General features: G+C 27.4%; 1 protein-coding gene across 1 annotated transcript; it reads left to right on the forward strand.

Annotated features, from left to right (window-relative positions):
• Positions 1–18: 18 nt before the first annotated feature.
• On the forward strand, positions 19–19600 carry LOC107443138 (probable pyruvate dehydrogenase E1 component subunit alpha, mitochondrial). The gene is made up of 9 exons (XM_016056906.3): positions 19–534; positions 2750–2818; positions 3272–3445; positions 7264–7390; positions 8335–8426; positions 9124–9372; positions 11013–11152; positions 14976–15084; positions 17194–19600. The coding sequence occupies exons 1-9, from the start codon at positions 487–489 to the stop codon at positions 17377–17379; spliced, it is 1194 nt and encodes a 397-aa protein (XP_015912392.1). The 5' UTR covers positions 19–486; the 3' UTR covers positions 17380–19600.
• Positions 19601–20202: the final 602 nt, after the last annotated feature.

The following is a 20202-nucleotide window of genomic DNA, read 5'->3' on the forward strand; positions in this document are numbered from 1 at the left end:
GCGGCATGTTTTTGATATGGGATTATTGTATATCTCCCCCCACATATTTGATATCCCCCTTAAAAATTCTTTTATTTGTTTAACTCATATAAAGCTAAAACACGATTTAACCAACCAAAATCATAAAAAGTTTATTATTTTACCAATCTTAAAGTCATTATAAACTGTAATCAATCTCTGAAACTCAAATTTATTAATAAATACAAAAAATTTGTTGAGACATTTTATTGTTCCTTGAATAATGATAAAAAAATTATTCAAAGCTACGATTGTTAAAGTCTCTAGGCACTTAACAGTTGCTTAATTCACTAAATCATAATTTATTTATTTTATTGCACAAATTTAATTTCTTGATGATAAAATAACTGTAACTGTTTGACTCAAAATGAAAAAAACAAATAAATCTGATTTCTTCAGTCTGCTAAATTATTGAATTTGAGTCGAAACGAAAGATAGTTTTTATTAAATTACTTTTGAAGTATAAAGATGTCTGTAATTACGAAAACTTGGGTATCATCGTTTTCTAAATTTCTGGTAAGTATTTTATCAGTAAAAGTGCTCGGTGGTCAAATTACTTTCAGAAAGTTGATGCTAAAATTTGACCTTCATCAGCAGTATCCAAAAAAATCATTTCATTAATTTCTTAATCTATTAAAATATTTTTGAATTGTAATAAAAGGATTTCACGATTCTGTGTTGTTGTTTTTTCATTATTTACAAACTTTAAACTTACATCCATTTCAATAGTTTAATTTCCAAGAAGCTGTGTCAATCTTAAAAATATATTAATTGTAACTAATTTTTCTCTTTTTTTTTTTTTTACCAGGATCCGAAAACTTTAACACCGTTTTGAAAATATCGAAAGTGAGAGACATCTTGATCATTTCAACAGATTATTACTACAATAAAACTGTGAATGAGAAACATAAATCTAAAAAAGAACTTTAAATTATACATGTTGTCATATACACTACAGAACCCGTTATCCGGAAATCAGAAAACCGGAAAATCAAAAAACCGGAACGAAATTCGATAAATTTTCCCGCTATTTAAAAAAAAAAAATTTTTTTCCTCATAAGATTTTAGGATTTTTCTTTCTTTTTTGAAAGATGTTTACCTTACCATCATTTTAGAAATAATCATTAGTGTATTACTCCATCGTTTTTTCTTCTTTTTAAGATTATTTCCCCAAAAAAGTTTTTTTAGTTGGGTTTAACAATAAAAAAAAAACGGCTTTTTGTAGCGATTCAGAAAACCGGAAAAATCAGTTATCCGGAATGGCGATGGCCCCGATTGTTCCGGATAATCGGTTCCCTACTGTATTACGAATATCGTTATTTTCGTACTATGCAGTGCTGGGAGAGCTCAGCATAGAAAAATAATTCGATTTGAACTCTAGGTGGAATTTTCATTTCATTAAGTTTTCGTAGATATTGATTCTTTATCCTCTATAATTTACTTTATTCTAGTATATTTGGAAGTCAAGCACGTAGACCAAAATATGTAAGCAATCAGTGTGTAAACTATTCAAAAATTAATACTTATTATTTTAAGTGTAAAAGTTAAACCTATCCAAAAACTGTTTCTCGTCGAATATTGCATGTTATATCTACAAAGTGTTAACAGTTTTATTAACTTTGATCTGATCTGCCAACTGACTTAATTTGTGCTTTTTAAAAATTTTTGCACAGGGTATCCGCGCACCTGGAAAGTCATGAATTTCAGTATAGAACAAAATTTGTCATGATTTTAACTATTTCTTTAAAAAAAGCATGAAAAGTAATGGATTTAGGTCGCCGAAAGATCGTCTTTTTGAAATGGAATGTACCCCCCTCCCCCCAATTTCATGGTGTTCCGAATATCTGAATTTGTAACAAAATCCCCACTCACAGTCATATTTGATTAAAATATAAAATGTTTTATCGTGCTCTTTAAAAATTAAGGTGTTCTTTCAAAAAATGAAGGAAAAAACATTTCTAGAGCGAATTAACTTTTAAACTTCTGTGATTTCAGAATTTTTTTTATTATTATTATTTTTTTTTTTTTTTATCAATTTAAAATTTTAGCTGAAGCAAGCCAGTCATTGGCAAATTTTTTTATTGCGAAATGAGAACAGAAAAATCAGGAGTATTTCATTCCTTTCCGATGAACAAGAAAGGTATCTTTAGAATGTAATTCTGCCGAAAAAAAATTATTTGCTTCTGTTTTTTTTTCAGCTATTTTATTGCTTCAACTCTTTCTTTGTACTCTGTTTTTTAAATTTAAAATCTATATATATGAAGATGCAGAGCATAACAGTTTAGGTTATACCTATCATTTCAATGAATGTTATTATAATGCTTTTTTAAATTCATTGTTGTGTTTTTGTGGGAGAAAATAGTAACCTCATTAAATCATGAAAAATTTTTGGAATTAATCATGAAAAGTCATGAATTTGAAAATCTAAAATGTAGCAGATACCCTGTTTGCAATTGATCTCAGTGAGATTTTTTTTGTGAGAAAGATATATAAGATCATTAATTCTAGGATAAAAGCTATTTTTTTCAACATTTTGCTGATATCCTATGCATAAGTTCATCCATCTCTAAAGAAAAAATTTTCTAGATTCTATTGACTAGCACCAAAGCCAGCATCTTTCACCAAAAGTAAAAAAAATAAAAGCTATTTTTAACAATTAACATGCCTATGGTATATTAACTAATATAAATTTTTAATCTTCTATTAATATTTTCTTTTCTTTCTTTTTCAGAAAACATCAAAAGTTATTAACAGTTCAGTTCATCGTTTATATTCTGCAGAAGCTTCATTTCAAACAAAAGTTTGTATTACTCATCAAGATATTTTAAACATATTGAATTTTTTATTATAATTTGATATTATACTAAAGTTTTGAACATTAAAATTCTTGTAATACATTTTAGAGATATTTAAAGATTTTGCTTATGTTATTCCTATTGCTATGATGTATTTTTAAATAAATAATGTAACAATTTTTAATATATATAATATGTATAATAATATAATATGTATAATAATGTAATATATTTAATAATACAGTATGTATAATAATAAAATATATATAATAATATATTTATTAATATAATATATTTAATAATATAAGATATAATGCATCATATTACAATGATAATAATGTTTAATAAAGAATTTTTTATTGGTTCACAAATAATTATGTAAATTTTCTTCTTAATGCTAGGAGTTTCATTAATAATTTAATTTTAAAAAATTAAGCTATTCTTTATTTTTCTTTCAGCCTTATAAGTTACATTTATTGGATTCTGGTCCTTCCTCTGATGTAACCGTTACCAAAGAAGAAGCACTCAAGTATTATCGAGACATGATGGTTGTACGAAGAATGGAAACTGCTGCTAATAGTTTGTACAAGGAAAAAATTATTAGAGGTTTCTGTCATTTATATTCAGGCCAGGTATTAATACTTATTTTCAGACTTATCATTATATATATACAGTAGGGAACCGATTATCCGGAACGATCGGGACCATCGCTATTCCGGATAACTGATTTTTCCGGTTTTCTGAATCGCTACAAAAAGCCGTTTTTTTTATTGTTGAACCCAAATAAAAAAAAAGTTTTTTGGAAATAATCTTAAGAAAAAGAAAAAACGATGGAGTAATACACTTATGATTATTTCCAAAATGATGGTAAGGTAAACATTTTTCAAAAAAGAAAAAAAAATCCTAAAATCTTATAAGGGAAATTTTTTTTTTTTTTTAAATGGCTGGAAAATTTATCGAATTTCGTTCCGGTTTTTTGGTTTTCCGGCTTTCTGATTTCCGGATAACGGGTTCTGTACTGTATATATATATTAAATTATGGTCATTTTGATACTAGAGCGGCATTCCTTTATGATTGATATAAAACTTATGATATTAATATTTAAAGTAGTCTGATGTCAGTTTAGTTTTTCATACTTAACCTGTCTTTTCTTACTTAAAATCAATTTTTGAGGTATTGTATTGAATAATTATTAGTTTTTCCTACATATTAACTAATATTATGTTTTATGTCACAATTGAATTTTTCACATGCCTAATCTTAAATAAAATGCATGCATAAATAATAATCTTTAATGTATAAGAAATTAAGCTTTAAAATCAAGGATGCCATTTTGTCTGTGAGAAGCATGAAAAAGTAAAACAAGCTGAAAAAAATAGAAAATGGGCAAGATTTTTAAAAAAAACTGGATAAAATGGAAAGAAACTAAAAGTGACTAATAAATTTTTTAGTAATTAGTGTTATAAGAATTGCTCAAATTAAACAAAACTAAATTTAATATGGTACCTGAACGCTAGAAATGTTTCATTTCTACTCTTTTTAAAAAAAATAACTATTTTTCTTTAATTTATTTTAATTTTATATAGAATTTTAAAATCTATATATCATATTTACCATACTTACTTACGTAAATTATTGAAGAACTGAAATTATTTTATTTTGCCAAAAATTTCATCATATTTTTTTTTCTTCCAAATATTGATTTTCAGTTTTCACATATTTCAAAATGATATAGTATTAAAAATAGAAATTAATGCTGTTATTTAAACCATTTTGCAATTATAAACTGTTTAAACTATTTTATTGTTTGATACTTCTTTTTGAGAAAAAATTAAGAAAGTGATTTCTTCCAGGATGGTTTTTTTTTTTTTTTTCAACTTAGGAAGAAACTTACAATCTCTGACTAAAATATATTATTTATTATTAAATTCTGTTAAGAAATTAAATAGGAATGTTAATATTTATTAGAGAAATTTTTTTCAATTTAGGTAATTAAGAGTTAAACTAAGCAATTTAATTAAAATTTTAAAAAATTCAAAAATTGAAGTTTATTGATTTTACAAGTAAAGAATTCAACTAAAAGTTTTGATTACTATGTTTAGTGAAACATGAATTATAGTATTATTAAGCAATGTCACAGCTAGGAGTGGACTTTAAGTGTTGAAACCCATAAACCAAAATCGTGAAGAGAAATATTATTTTAAATAAAATAAAAATATTGATAGTAGGGATAACAATTTAGACATTATTTTGTAAAGAAGTGCAATTGAATGTACATTTGTTATTATGATATAACACTAATTGAAAATTAAATTTAATAAATTATATATATTGCATCTTGAGTTTTCAGCTTTGGAAAATCTTTTAAAATCTAAATCATAGATAAATAATCATTCTAGTTGTTAAATAGTAATGAGCAAATTAGTTAAAATTATTTAATAGACTATGTAATTTATAAAATAAAGACATGTAAATTGGTTTTACTAATAAATTTTTCAGAAGAAAAATAAAGGCATGTAATGAAAAAGTATTATTCCAAAGAAAAAGCTTACTAGTTTTGTCCTAATGCAAACATTTTTTTTTCCAACAAGGGTATAATGTCCACATCTTCTCCTGCTCATTTAAAATATACACTGTACAGTGAACTCTCACTTATGCACCGGAGTAAGGGGCCAAGAGAAAAAAGCGCATAAGTGAAAGAGGCGCATAAGTGAAAAACTTCAAAATTCTAAAACGCAACGTAAATTGCAGTGACAATAAGAATAAATATGTTTCTAAAGATTAAATGTTAATATTTATACTGTTTTGGTATTTACTATAACTATACAAAGAAAAAATTTAACATACCTTAAGACAATTTATTTTCTTGCGAAATAATCTTAATACATGTTTGTATTTGTTTTTGCCGACGTTATTCAAAAACAATTTTTTCCAGTTCATATAAATGGGATAAGGGGGAGTTTCAGAAGCAAAATTAAATTGTAAATAGTCACGAATAGTGTCTAAAGCTTTCAATACTGCTGTGTGATTTGGAGGAACTTTATCATCCTCGTCAGCATCATCCACCACGTTCTCAAGTTCTAGTTAGATATAAATGAACAGTTCTTCACAAAAAATTTGAGTTTTATGGGAGGGGGTGAAACATCACATGATAAATTTCTAAGAAAAGTACTTGACGTCATAATATGCTGCACAATAAGTTGTTCAAGTACTTCTGTCTCATGATGTCCATCTGACTGCAAGTAAGTGATCGCGGTCTCTTTCATCTTTCGTATTCCAGGTGTCTTTTTTTTCTTCTAGAAAACAGCATGGGAGTAAAACTAATATCTGGACAAGAGAAATGGTCATTTTTTAAGAGATGAATGGGCTTTCATTGTTGTTGGTGTAACAGATAAGACACCCTATTCAAAATTCTAGAAAGAATGTCTTTCCAGAAACAGCGAAAATGAAAAGGTCACAAGGGGAAGCAAATTCAATAGGATCTAACAACATATATTTCTTTTTATATGTAACAAGGATTGCTTATTTGCTTAATTTTTAATTTAAAACATTTTTTTTAAAGAAGAAAAAATATTTAAAGGATTAAAAAATTAAAATGTTAGCCTAAAATTTCGGTGCATAATTGAAAAATTTATTTTTAGAGCGACGCATAAACGAAGGATGTTTATCATTATTTTCCTATCTAATGTACTGGGACCTATAAAAATCGTCGTATAAATGAAAAAGGTGCATAAAAGAGGTGGTGCATAAGTGAGAGATCACTGTATTTAAAATGTACTTCTTTAAAATATCAATTAACAGCTTTTATTGGTCTGTAAGTTTTTTTAATTTATAAGTTTTTCTAATTTATTGTAGCAATAATCTTAGCAATATATTTCTAACATTAAATCTAACAATTCCACTGACGGGCTATAGATACGCAAAAAAAATCGTAGAGGAAGTGAAAAAAAGGATTTCTCCATTGCAAAAAAAAAAAAAAGAAAGGAAGATTCCAGTTTATTAATGATATATGATCTATCAGCATAAAGAATAAGTATTTATCAAAAAGAATATAGTGTGTCATTTTATCTTTTCAAAACAGTAACTGACTTTGATCTTCTAAAAACCATGATGTAGAAATTTTAGTATTAATTTTTTGTTGAATTATTATTGAATCATTACTATATCAATTACTAATCAGAATTTTTTTTCCTAATCATAAAATATTCACTTTTTATGTACTTTAAATGGGAGATTTGTATTATTTTAATAGAGACCTATTATTAGTTTGAAAGGACCCAAAAATTTGGAAGATATAAGTCCCTAAGCAGTCTTAATTTCTGAAGTCCACTTGAATCACTAGCTGAATCTTATATTTAAAGAAACTTTATTAATGTTATAATATTTTTAAGCATTCTCTTAACTTTTGACTATTTTAAAACTGTTGAAAGTAAGAAAACTTCTGTTTAGGAAGCATGTGCCGTGGGAATGGAAGCTGCCATTAGAAAAACAGATGCTGTTATCACCTCTTACAGAGCTCATGGTTGGACATATCTGAGAGGTGTTAGCGTTAAAGGTGTATTAGCTGAATTAACTGGTATGTCCAAATTCTAATTAATTTTCTCTTTTTAGTTTTCTTATTATTATCTATAGTAGCTATTGAATGTTTGTTGTGATTTTTTTTGAAAATAAAGTACTGTTTTGCTGGGATCAAAATTTGTTTTGCCCTAGCATGTAAAAATTTTTATCTGGCTTCTATTTTAGATTCTTACATGCCTGTCGGGCATGTTAATAGTTAATCAGAAATTTTATAAAATACTTCAAACACTCCTCCAATTTTGACTTGCTGTTTTCAATAACCAGCAGCAAAAATAATAATCATAAATTTCATTGCCCAAATGAATTTTATCTATTCTCAGGATAATATTGATTTTGACAGTTATCATTATAGAACTTACAATAGTGTCCTGTTTGTTAACACTCATAGTATTATATTTAATAATACTCATAACCTTATCATGTTGTCCCTCAGTGGACTGATCATAAAGACACAGTTCCTAGAGTAAGTGGTTGGGTGACCATTTTGATCAGCCTGCATAGAAACTGAAGGCGTGTGGTATTGGTCCTCATTAACCTGTTCTACCTTAAAATGTTTGCATCTCACGGGTTACCAAAGCAGGAAAGCCATCCCCTCCACAGAGGATCAAAATTGCAATGGCATATCTTTGGATCATCCTCAGGGATGTTTTCCAAACTGTCGCCAGTAGCCCATTGTCCAAAGTTACGTAAATAAATTTCCTGTCTATGTTATCAGGTTTGATATTATTTGCTTATTATAATTGTGATATTATGATTGTCAGTAATAATGGTATGTGAGATATTTATTGTAAGGTATTGTGTTCACAATACATTGCCAAAATAACTTTCCAAATATCATTCTCGCGATCTTTAAGAAATATTAATGTTTAAATATTTATCGCCAAGCTCTAGTAGTTATCATCATAGTTACATTTGCATTGTTTTCTTTTTTTTTTCTTTTAGGCAGGGAACCTGGATGTGCTAGAGGCAAGGGTGGTTCAATGCATATGTATCATGATAATTTTTATGGTGGCAATGGCATAGTGGGTGCTCAGGTAAATCAATTATAATCAACAAAAATAATTTTACATTTCTAGAAATCATCATAATTAGATCCTGAATTTTGATTGCCAAGAAATTACCAAAAAATTCCCTTTTAATTGCACAAGAATTTCTGACTAATACATTATTTCTGTCCTAAATTTATGTATAGCACATTTTATTAAACTATGTATATTAGAAGAAATTGAGATCCAATATGAAATTTGAAATAAATGTTTTAAGTGCTAAAATAACAAAAGCCTAAAGAAAAATGGAAAAATTTATTGATACGTTATTCTAATATTTATGCATGCAGTAAAAGTTCATTATAATCATAATTCACTACAGGTAGAAATGCCATTAAGGGAGCTTGTTATAAGCAAATACACAAATTTAATGTTAAAATAGCACTAAGAATTATAGTGTAATAGTTGTTATAGTGTATTAGTTTTTGCTTGATTGGTAATAGTTTTAATATTAATTTTACAGGTTAATATTAATTTTACTGACTACTAGAATAACTTAAATATATCAGATATTACTCTCACTAATAAAAAATAGACAAACACAAGATTAATCTAAATGAAGAAAAGGGGTATACTTTATACTTATTTAGTTGAGTATGATTAATGTTGGTGATTAGATCCTGCTTTTTAATATTTATCATTTTTCAAGTTATATTATTTGCATAATCATTCATTTGTTTTTAAGGTTCCATTAGGTGCTGGCATAGGTTTTGCTCTAAGATATCAAGGAAGAGATGATATATGTTTGGCTCTTTATGGTGATGGTGCAGCTAACCAAGGTCAAGTGTTTGAGGCATTTAACATTGCAAAATTATGGAATATACCTACCATTTTCATTTGTGAAAATAATGGCTTTGGAATGGGAACGAGTATTGAGAGATCTTCTGCTTCAACTGATTATTACACAAGGGGCGATTATGTTCCAGGGATTTGGGTATGTATCTGTTTCTTTAAATTTTAAAAAACGTAATATTTTTTCACCGTTAGTGTCAATTTTTTACGGGACTGCAATCATGCAAAGACAACAAAAAAATTCATGAGCACTAATTATTTAAAGAACATTTTTTTCCTGGCACATTTTCTTTACATGTTTTTAAAATGTACAATGATGCACCATACATAGATACAGTGATGAACCATTTGTATGTATTTCAGGGGATTAATATAAGGCAATGTGTTACTGAAAGGATTTGTAAATAAAGTTTTTACTAAGCGAATTTAATTATTACAAATTTAATGCTACTAATGCTGAAAATTTGTCTAGACGTAATCGTTTCAAAGTTTTCCAAGATATTAGTGCTAGTATATCACTGAGTCACTCAACTCTCTTGATAGAACGAGGCCAGTCTATCAATCATTTCTGGGCCTTTCTTTCACCTAAATAACGAGGACACTGTTTAAGCCTAATTGATTATGTTAAGCTCTTAATTAAAAAAGAAGTGATGGTTTAGATATAAATAAGTTAGTTTAGTAGTTTATGAGCAGATTTTAACTGTTCAAAATTGTCAATGTGGTTTAAAATATTTTATTGAAAAATTTTGTGAGACCAATGTGAATACTGTAATAAAAATCTAATCAAAAATCTAAATATCAGACTTTTAAATGAAGGGGGGAAATGTGAACAACATATAAATGAGATACTTATAAAAGATGCTTTATTTTACTTTTAAATTACTTAATTATTGCTTATTTCAACATTTGAAAACTTGTCAACAAGCCCTCAAATATTTACTTAGAAAATTAGTCTAACATTAATCCTATGGAAATCTGGCTGTGAAGTCCACAGTGAGCAATGTATAAACACGAAACTTATAAATGATGTTTCATTAAAAATTGCTTCATTTTTCACTTAAATGTGGAAAATTTTTAATTTTTCTTAATTTCACTTTTTTTAATTACACCTTTTTACCTCCGTTATGCTCATGCAAAATGTAATTTCTACATTGCGGAAACATATTTTGCATTTAAAGAAATAATTCATAAAGTCAGTTGCGATATAAAATTTTCTTATTGGTTAAGAAAAGATTTTTCTAAATTCTGCAACACAGAAAGATATTTAAGGTTGCTGAATATATTTTACCCAAGGTCACTGAAGTTTTAAATGTGCCATTTTTCAATACTAAAAAACTATTTTTTAAAAATTTGATTTTTTTTTTTTTTGTATTAATTTTTATAACTTAAAGCATGAGTTTTAACTTTTTATTCTTCCTTTATTAAGAAAGTATCAAAGTAAATAAAAAAATAAAGTTTTATATTTTGCTGAGTCTTGTAAGTTTAAAAAAATGTAATAAAGTCTTGCATAGTTTAAAAAAATTCATGTCTGCAAGGTGCTATATTTTTAAATTATATATAGTTTTATATCTTTGTTTTATTACAAATAGATATATTGTTTTATAGATTGATGAAATTTATGTTTTATCTATTAGAGAAACAACAAATTTTTTTCCTGAAACTATTTTTATAAATTGATTTCTTGTTTTAATGGTTAATAGAATGAAGTTTTTAGCTGTTCGAAAAGCAACAAAATTTCTTGCTGTGAATATTATTATTATAATTTGATATACTGTTTTATAGGTTGATGGAATGGATGTTTTAGCGGTTAGAGAAGCGACAAAATTTGCTGCTGAAATTTGTCGAGCTGGCAAGGGTCCTCTTGTAATGGAAGTTGCTACTTATCGTTATCATGGACACAGTATGAGTGATCCAGGAACAAGGTTAGTAAAATTATTCTTCATTGAATTAAATTATATTTCTTTCATTTTAAAAGGTTGCTATAGTTTAAACACTAATTAAATCTTTTTGTTTTTACTTTAGTTATGAAAGTATAGTGGTCGAAAAAACTACATTATTTATGTAGTTTACTACAGCTACTTTGTTACCAATGTATTTAACTACAACTACACCTATTTTTTTTTTTAAATGTTGTGACTACAAACTACTTTAGAAATGTGGTAATAACTTTACTTCTTTAAAGAGACAAATATTGCTGGAGGAACTTAAATTACACCTGTGCGCAAAATGTTTTTGAATAAAAAATTGGTTTACATTAAACATGAGGAATTATTAATAAATATTTATTCTATGTTAACAGGAGCCAGTTTGCTGTTCTAAAACATTTTTTTTTTCAAATTGTTCATTTAGCCTGCAACTCTTATGCCTTTTTTGACGTTGAATATTTAATTTGAGAAATGTTAAAAAATTACCAAATATTTGTAATTTTGTTAAGCTTTCAATACGGTCCTGTTATTGCAAAAACTTTTTCAAGGAGTTTTTAAATTGTAAATAGATAATAAGATTATGCTCAACACTGTAAAACTATAATTAAAGAAAATTAAATTTTCAAAAATAAGCAGCAATTGCTTCTAAATTAGAGATGCAACATACAAATATTTGGTATTTAGCCTATACTGCTGAACGCGGAATATTCATTTCGAATGAATAAAGGAAGAAGCGTCTGCCGAAGACAAAACTTAATTCGTTTACATCCATCTTCATTTTTTCCCCTTAGGAAGGGTTTATGCGATTAACAAAACAATAACGAAGATAAACAAATTTGTGAAGGGTCAGATTTAAAGAAAAATCATTTTGTGAAAGGTCCGTTTTTAAGTTAAAATATTTTGTGAAGGGTCTGTTTTTATGAAATGATATTTTGTGAAGGGTCCGTTAACGGACCCAAATTTCTTCTAAACAGACCCCTGACTACTCACTACACTAGTTTTTTTTTAAAAAGTAGCACACTACACTACAAGCTACGAAAAAAAGTAGTGACTACAGTAGTTTCACTACTTGTAGTGTACTACTTCTGACCTCTGAGGATGCATATCCTTTTTTTTTTCAAAAAAGACAGCAAATTTTTTTTACTATGATATAAAAACTGCTACGGATTTGGTTTTTAATTAATTGATAATAACTTCCTTTGTGTAATAAGAAAGGGCTATCAACTTGTCTTAATTAAAAAACATAGTACCTCAAAGGGTAAGTAATATTTACAAAGTATTTGTATAAATAATATTTTTAAATGAAAAAGCTTTTGAAATTTCTTTCACTCTTTCTTCTTTAAAGAACACACATCATTACACACATCACACATTTTAAGTAACACACATCAATTTTGAACGTGCTTTGGCTAGAAAAAATTCTTCAAAAAATATATTTGTCAAAATATTTTATTTTTTTAATTCTTTGAGCTCCTTCCTCTACATTTTGGCATTTTAATATCATAATTTTGGTGTTTTAATGAAAATTCTTTTTAGTTATTATCTTTTTATTTTACTTTGTTTACAAGCATCAATTTTCTATCCAATGTGTATTTTTTAAATTATATTAATTCTTATAAATACCTAAATGCTTATTAATGTTGTTATATGGATGTATGTTCCCGATTTTTGTCAACAATTCATTTCTTTAAAATATGTTTCTTGCTCTCTTCTCTCATTCTCATAAAAATGTATTGTTCACCATGTTTTGTTGGAGGAGTTGGCATTTTTTTCAAATCATACAGTTACTGAAGGGAACTGATTGATTCTATTTACTTTTCTGGGATTACCTGCTGCTTTTTAATGTCTCTTGCACTTGTTTTAATGCTTTTTAGTTGGAAAAAAGTGACATAAAGAAACAAATTATTGTCCCTTCCAAAGCCTATTTTCTGATTGACCACATACTGCAAACATATTTAATGGACATTGATATGGGAAGAGAATATTTCTCTTCATTATTGGCTGGATGGAAAATTTTATGAATTTAAGAACCTTTGCTGAATGGACTATCTACTGCCTCTAATCATGTTGTACAATGATATAATCTGTTTATATAATAACTGCCGTACAACTTGTCAACTACCTTAAGTTAATCTTGTGATGGTTCGACTAAGAATTTAAATTCTATATAGGATAAAGGTTTCTAATATGCAGCACACTCATTAAAAATTCAAACGAAATAGCTATGCCCATGGCAGAATCGTGGTTACATTGTCGCAGCACGTTGCCGAGTTCTTGCAGAAAGATCTTTCCTTTGGGAAGGAAAAAATTAAGCTTTTCTTTTTTGCAGAAATTTTCGAAAGATTTTATCTTTTCTTCAGAATTGGATTCAAAAGATGCCTTTCTCGCTCATCGGAGTGGAAAAAAACGGCTTATGATTTTTCTATTTTCATTTGAGAATAATGAAGGTAAAAAATTTGATTTTCTTTTCTGTAGAAAATTTTGTTCTATTTTTTCATGCAGTGATTACTACTGATTTACAAATAGCTTTTAAAATCCGTTATTTTTAATACGATATTATTTATTACAACAACTGAATCTCGAAATGAAAACGCGGATTTAGTAACCCCTTTCGAATATTCATGTGATTTCGCCGTTGATCTTTTTTTCTCAGTAGTTACTGCTACAGATTTCACAATTTTTTTAATGTGATGATGAATTACAAAATGCGAAAAAGGAAATAATTAATGAGTTTATCTTCCTAGAAAATGTGAGAATATCGCCCATAATATTAGAATTTAAAAAAATTACTTATTCAATTTAAAAAAAATATTTTATTTGGTCTGATTTTTTTTTATTTTTGAAGTTAACGCTTCTGTTACTTTAAATTAGTAACATGTGCGTTTGTTATTTTTAAGTATCTTGCAGAAAGATATTAGTATTAGAGAGGTATGTCACAAAAAGTTCGAAAAAATTCTGCCACAGGGTAGCTATGACGGTCATTCTTTTTATATCTAATATTTATGTGACCTATCCTGTATAAGTTCTTAAGGATCAGTCAACTTTGCTAATCTAAGAAGCATCACAATTTTATCTCAAAAAGAAAAAAAAGAAGTTAAGATAACTGGAAAAAGGTTCTGTTCTGTAATGAAAAAGTACCAAAAAGGTTTAATATGTGAGCTTATATTTGTTATTATCTTGGATCCTGGTTGAATTAGTTGGATGGAGACAACTATTGCATCAAAACTTTTTGTGTGGCTTCTGAGTCAGACTATCGCAGAGCTTCTGTTCTCTCACTGTTGTCTTTGCATGTGTTAGATTGTTTTTTACTCCACCATCAGCTCTGGTTGCAATGGGTGTGTTTCATAGATTATGACCTTTCCTCTTTGTATATGTATATTGGCATTAAGAATTAGTCTCATTAAAACTGTTTTTTGCATTTTAGCACATTTGTATGGAAATTTCTCGTTCATTCACAATTTTTTTGACTAAGCAATAAACGATAAGACATGTTTATTGGCTAGAAAAACTACGAGTGCAAATACTTCTTTAAAAATCAGAAATGATTATAAAACGAACAAAGCATTATTACTTAATTAATGCTATGAAATATGGTATGATTATTAAATTGCCTTTTTGCATCAGTTTAATTATTTATCTATACACTACTATTAAGTCATTTGACAAAAAATAAAAGAATGGAATTTTTACATAATTACTTGTACATAATTCAGAACTTGTACGTAATTCAGTAAAAAAAAAGAAAGTAGCCAGAACTCATCCCTTATAATATCATTTTGTTTGAAATTTTCTTGAACTGCTTATTTTAATGCTTTTTTAGTTATCGCACAAGAGAAGAGGTACAAGAAGTGAGGCAAACTAGAGATCCTATCACTTCCTTCAGAGAAAAGATCATCAATGCAAATTTAGTAGAATCTGATGAATTAAAGGTAAGCTTTCAGATTATATGCATTAAATTTAAGTATTAGCACCAATGTATAACTTTTTTTGTGTAAAAAAATTACTAATCATAGTAATCCAATTGTTTGGATTAATTACAACCAAGAAATCTATCAATAATCAAGTGGTTCAAGTAATTTCAGAAAAAAATGGTTCTTTATTAGAATAAATGTGCGTATATTGTTTTAGTGTATTGACTTAAATATTTTTGCTTTATTTCCTACTGTATTGGTTTGCTGATAAGTTCTAAACATTGAAGTAAATCTTGAGTATTGTTCTTTTCATTCTTGGATTACTATTTGCTCTAAATAGCTTAAATGATTAAAGTTCTACTAAATAAAGAAATAAAATATCATGACAATAGGAGACATTAATTGCTCCAAAGCTTATGCTATTTGTATGTTTAAAAAAAATCTCTAATCAACAAAAATTATTTTAAGTGATACATATGTATCCTAATTTAATTTTCTTCAAACACCTATATATTTTTTAAAAGCATTAACAATGGGAAGATTATAGTATTCATTTTATTTGAATCATTACGATAAAATATTTAACAATGGGGTATTGGGTTTCAGATGTTTAAAATATAATTATTTTTGTATAATACTTTTTTATTGATACATTAAGTTTGGGTGAGGAATTTTGCCCTCTGTGGATCAGCGATTTTTTTGCTTTTTGTATGTTTCTTTTTTTAAAAAATAATATGGAATAAAAAGTATTACTTGAATCTCTTTAAATTATGCAACAGGAATTGATTCACTTTCGTGAAACTGTTTCTTATGTTGCAATTTTTTTACCTTTCTGTTTTATACGGTTTATCATTGGTTCTATTAATTTTTTTTTCTCTGTTTTTGTGATGAATAAATTATATATTAATTGTTACTTTTCTCCTACTTTATATATAATCACTACTTGCAGAAAAATCTTGCTACTTTACTACATTTTCCTCTTTTTTGTATCTCTGCTGTTTTTACACCTACATAATGTCAAAAAATCAGAATTATTTGCTATGATATAGTTCAATATTTTTTAGTGCCACTCAATTTTAATTGCATCGTACTTTTTCAATAATTATTCATATTCTGTTTTTCGATTATCAGCCATGTAGTTTTTCTCCAATAATCAAACTTCTTAACCATCCGGCTTAGTAAAAAAATGAGAAATAATGGTATTGCAAATTCATAAAACTCTTCATTGAAGGAGGAAAATATTAAGGGGAATGCTAAGGTGGTTGTATGAACATTTTTACTTTTCCTATTCATAATTTTTCACACTTGTATAGTTTATTAATAAACATTGAGTATGTTTGCAATAATCATTTATAATATTTTGAGTCTTAGTGGCTCAAGGAATAGAGCACTCACGTCCCAATGAGGTGACCCAAGTACGAATCCCAGCGATGGCTAGTCCATTTAAATTCTGATCCCAGCTTGCGTCGACCACAAGCTGATGTTAAGTCTCTGTAATAGGCAGATTCTGTGTTAGGAGCTAACTGTGGGAATTTTTTGTGGTTTTCCTCTCTATGATAAATAAATGTGTGGTAGTTCCATCAAAAAATCCACCACCGAGCTAATTTTATCAGATGCTTAGAGAGGTGTTCCCTTGTCTTCTGGTTTGGGTTCAAAATTACAAGACTACAAACTTAACCTTATTAATCGTAACCCCAAAAAGGTTTTGGCTGTTCAACGCTGGTCATAAAGTAAAATTATTTTCTTTTAAAATGTGTAACATGTTTTTTTCAGTGGCATAGAAAATGGGGTAGGCAGTTGAACTTTGTCCTTGATTTTGATAACTGGGCTGCCCTTCTTTCATATTAGACCATGTTTTCAATTATTGCTACTCTGTTTCTTAATCATTGTATAAGAATTGTAAAAAAAAATAGTTACGTTGATATTAAATGTATGTAATGTAAGTTTTCATTCACAGTTTGCAATTTTGTAGAATGTTACTGGAATAAAATAAATTACTTAATAATTAAGGCCTCTTAATATTTATAAGAAAAAATATATGTAATCTGACTTTTTGTTAAATTTTAAGGTAAACACTTTTTTGTATAATTATAGTACAGGTTATAATTTTTTTTTTTTTTTTTGTAGAAAATTGATCAAGAAGTTCGAAAAGAAGTAGATGAAGCAGTTCATGTTGCTAAAACTGCTAATGAAATTCCCTTAGAAGAACTATATGCTGATATTTATGTTGAACCAATCTATACAAAGATTAGAGGAACTACACCATTCACTGAACATCACCATAAGAGACTGTCCAATCCACGAAACTTATGATCATTTGAAATTAAAATTAGACCTATAGAATGTTGTTTGTTTTGTTATTTTGCCAAAGTTACATTTGATCAATTGTTGTTATTAGATTTTTTTTGTGTACAAAATGTATTTAATTGCTTGTTTGTTTTTAATCCTGACCATGAATTTAATATATAATTTTGAAAACTTTTGTGTGTAAATTTAATTCCTCAAATTCTTTAATAATTTTTTTTTTTTAAAGTGCTGCTTGAAGGAGGGAAAATCACTATTTGTAGAATTTTTTATTTATTGCTTTGTTGTTATTTAACTAATAAAATTATTCATCTATATCAAAAACTAAACATTTATTCATTTCTATTAAAAATTCTATGTGTGCTAGTCACCCTAATCATGTGATAGCATGTAATTAATGCTTTTAAATACTATTGGAAAGATTAGAGAGTAATAATGCAATGCGTAATACTATAAGGCCTATAACTCTGTATAAATATTAATTTAATTTTGTTTATTCCAGCTAATTTCTTCCAAGACTCTTTTGTATATGAATAAACAAAATATTAAGCAAATATTATTCTATCTCCATAGCTGTTATGAGTTCGTCAGAGTTACTCATAACATCATAACTATTAGGTTAAACTCCCACCATCTGTAATCTCTAGCCATCCTCCTCTATATTGATCATAAAAAAGGCATAAAAAATCAAGATAAAGAGAAACCAGTTTATATATGTAAAAGGTGGCTGTCGAACCGAGTAGCAAAACAGACACAGGACTTTAATAAAAGCAAATCATTGGTCATTCTTTATTGAGTGGTGAGTGAAAAGTTTAGTTTACTCTATTGATGATCAGTCTTTCCGGTAGGGAAAATCTTACAAAAAATCCGAAAATGTCTCTATTTAGGGAAAAGAGGAAAATCTTAGAAATTACTATTGGTTTATTAAATAGGTCGCGCGATTCCCACGGAAATAAAAGAAAGAATGTCTTACTTTAATGAATGCATACTTGAGTCGAAAATAGATTTAAGAACAGGATGTAGCTTTTTAAAAGTGTGAGAAAGTGTTTCGATTGCAATAATAAATTAGGAAAAGTTTTATGGAAAAGAAATAACATAAAAAGATTAATAGAAGCTTTTTATGTTACATATATTTAATTAAAAGCACTTGTGATCTTGATTTTAAAAATATGAAAAGTTACACCAGCACTGCATAGTTTAAGTTCATGTGCAATTACTGAAAATTATTGGTTGCTTTTCTAAAGCTCTACAATAACAAGAAATAACAATTTTCATCATAATTTGCTATTTTTATGATTGTTGTGACTTTTTAATAGTTACTTATTCAATCATTCATATTAGGTTAAATTTGTCTTATCTTTTAGCTCTCTATACTAATTATGAAAGTGATGCAAAATGTCAATACAAAAATAAGTCTCAGTTTTTTGAAAATGAAAAGCGTTTGTGATCTAGTGTTTTAATATTTGAAATTTTACTCTTAATGCTGCATTATGTGGATCATAAAAATTTGCAAAAATTGGGATTCATTCCTAAATTTTAATGATTTTTATCTAAGACGATGATTTTTCTTGTAAGCAATTATAAAAAATTTCAATAATATTTTTAATATCTTGGCTATTCAGCCCCACATAATTCTTTACAGCAAGATAAAATATATAGTTTGAAATTATAACTTTTCTTCGAATTTAGGACACTAGGATGTGGCTTTATTTTTGCCTGTGAAAGAGCTACGAGAATCACTTTTAATGATTTTCTTCTAGGTGGGATTATCTCGCTAAATTGTCAAATCTTTAAGAATGAATTATTTTTCAAGTAATTAAATTTGCCTGTCCTAATAATACTATATATTGTTTAAAAATCAAAACTTTGCTTAGTTGAAGGCATTCAAACTATGGCTTCGTTTACCTTGTCAAAAGAGCTTTGAAGAACCCCCTAAAACTACCTATTTTAATGTTGAACACATTCCTAAGTAAGCTTTGTAATACATTCAAAAATGCTATGTTTTTTTCTGTTTGAAATTACTAAAATGATACTTTGATTTGTTTATTTACTTATTTATTTTTAGTGAAAATCACCATTAGTAAAAAACTGATACTAACCTATAAATATTTTACTTTGTTTTGTCATTCCAATAAATTATTGACCTAAAGTAAATGTTGATCATAAAAACTATTTGTGTATCCTTCGACTCAAAATAATGTTTAGTTTAACTAAAAATCTCCAATTTTAATTTTGTATTTCTTTATACCTTTAAAGAAGAGAAGAATTATTTTGTAAAAATCAAATCATATATACCATTGCTAATTCTGCAAAGCGCAAGCATATTTCTATATGTTAGTTAAAGTGTGTATTGCCACTTATTTAAACTAATTCACTAGGAAAGGTAATAACATGATGAATCACACTTTTTCCTAGGGCATAAAACTGTTCTCGATTATAATATCCAGGTATGTCCTGAAAAAGTTCCACTAGATAACAGCACAACACACAAAAACTTCTTTTCATTCACATAGAAATGGTGAAAGTCCAAAAGCGTTCTCTTTAACGATTTGGAAATATTTTTTGTTCAGAAACTTTTATTTAAAACTGGATCAAAGCCAATGGATGAGTATAATTTATTTCGGCCATATATACCGGAAAATATTTGTAGAAGATATTAATTTTGTCCAAAACTTGGAAAGTCTGTTGAAAATGCAATTCGGTGAACTCTTAGTAATTCTTTTTTTCCAAGCAGAATCTTTATTAAACTGGTTCTAAATCAATATGTGGGCATCATATTTTCAAAACAGAAGCACATATGCAACGAAATATTAGTAAAACATTTTAAGATAG

Source organism: Parasteatoda tepidariorum, chromosome 1 (genome assembly GCF_043381705.1).
Source record: "Parasteatoda tepidariorum isolate YZ-2023 chromosome 1, CAS_Ptep_4.0, whole genome shotgun sequence".
NCBI classification, from domain to species: Eukaryota; Metazoa; Arthropoda; class Arachnida; order Araneae; family Theridiidae; genus Parasteatoda; species Parasteatoda tepidariorum.

What these genes read in the sequence shown, in the direction of transcription:
- LOC107443138 (XM_016056906.3), top strand. Translation starts at nt 487, where the DNA reads ATGTCTGTAATTACGAAAACTTGGGTATCATCGTTTTCTAAATTTCTG. An exon ending in AAGCTTCATTTCAAACAAAA is followed by an intron (nt 2,819 to 3,271) that starts GTTTGTATTACT and finishes TTTTTCTTTCAG; the next exon opens with CCTTATAAGTTACATTTATT. An exon ending in ATGAGTGATCCAGGAACAAG is followed by an intron (nt 11,153 to 14,975) that starts GTTAGTAAAATT and finishes ATGCTTTTTTAG; the next exon opens with TTATCGCACAAGAGAAGAGG.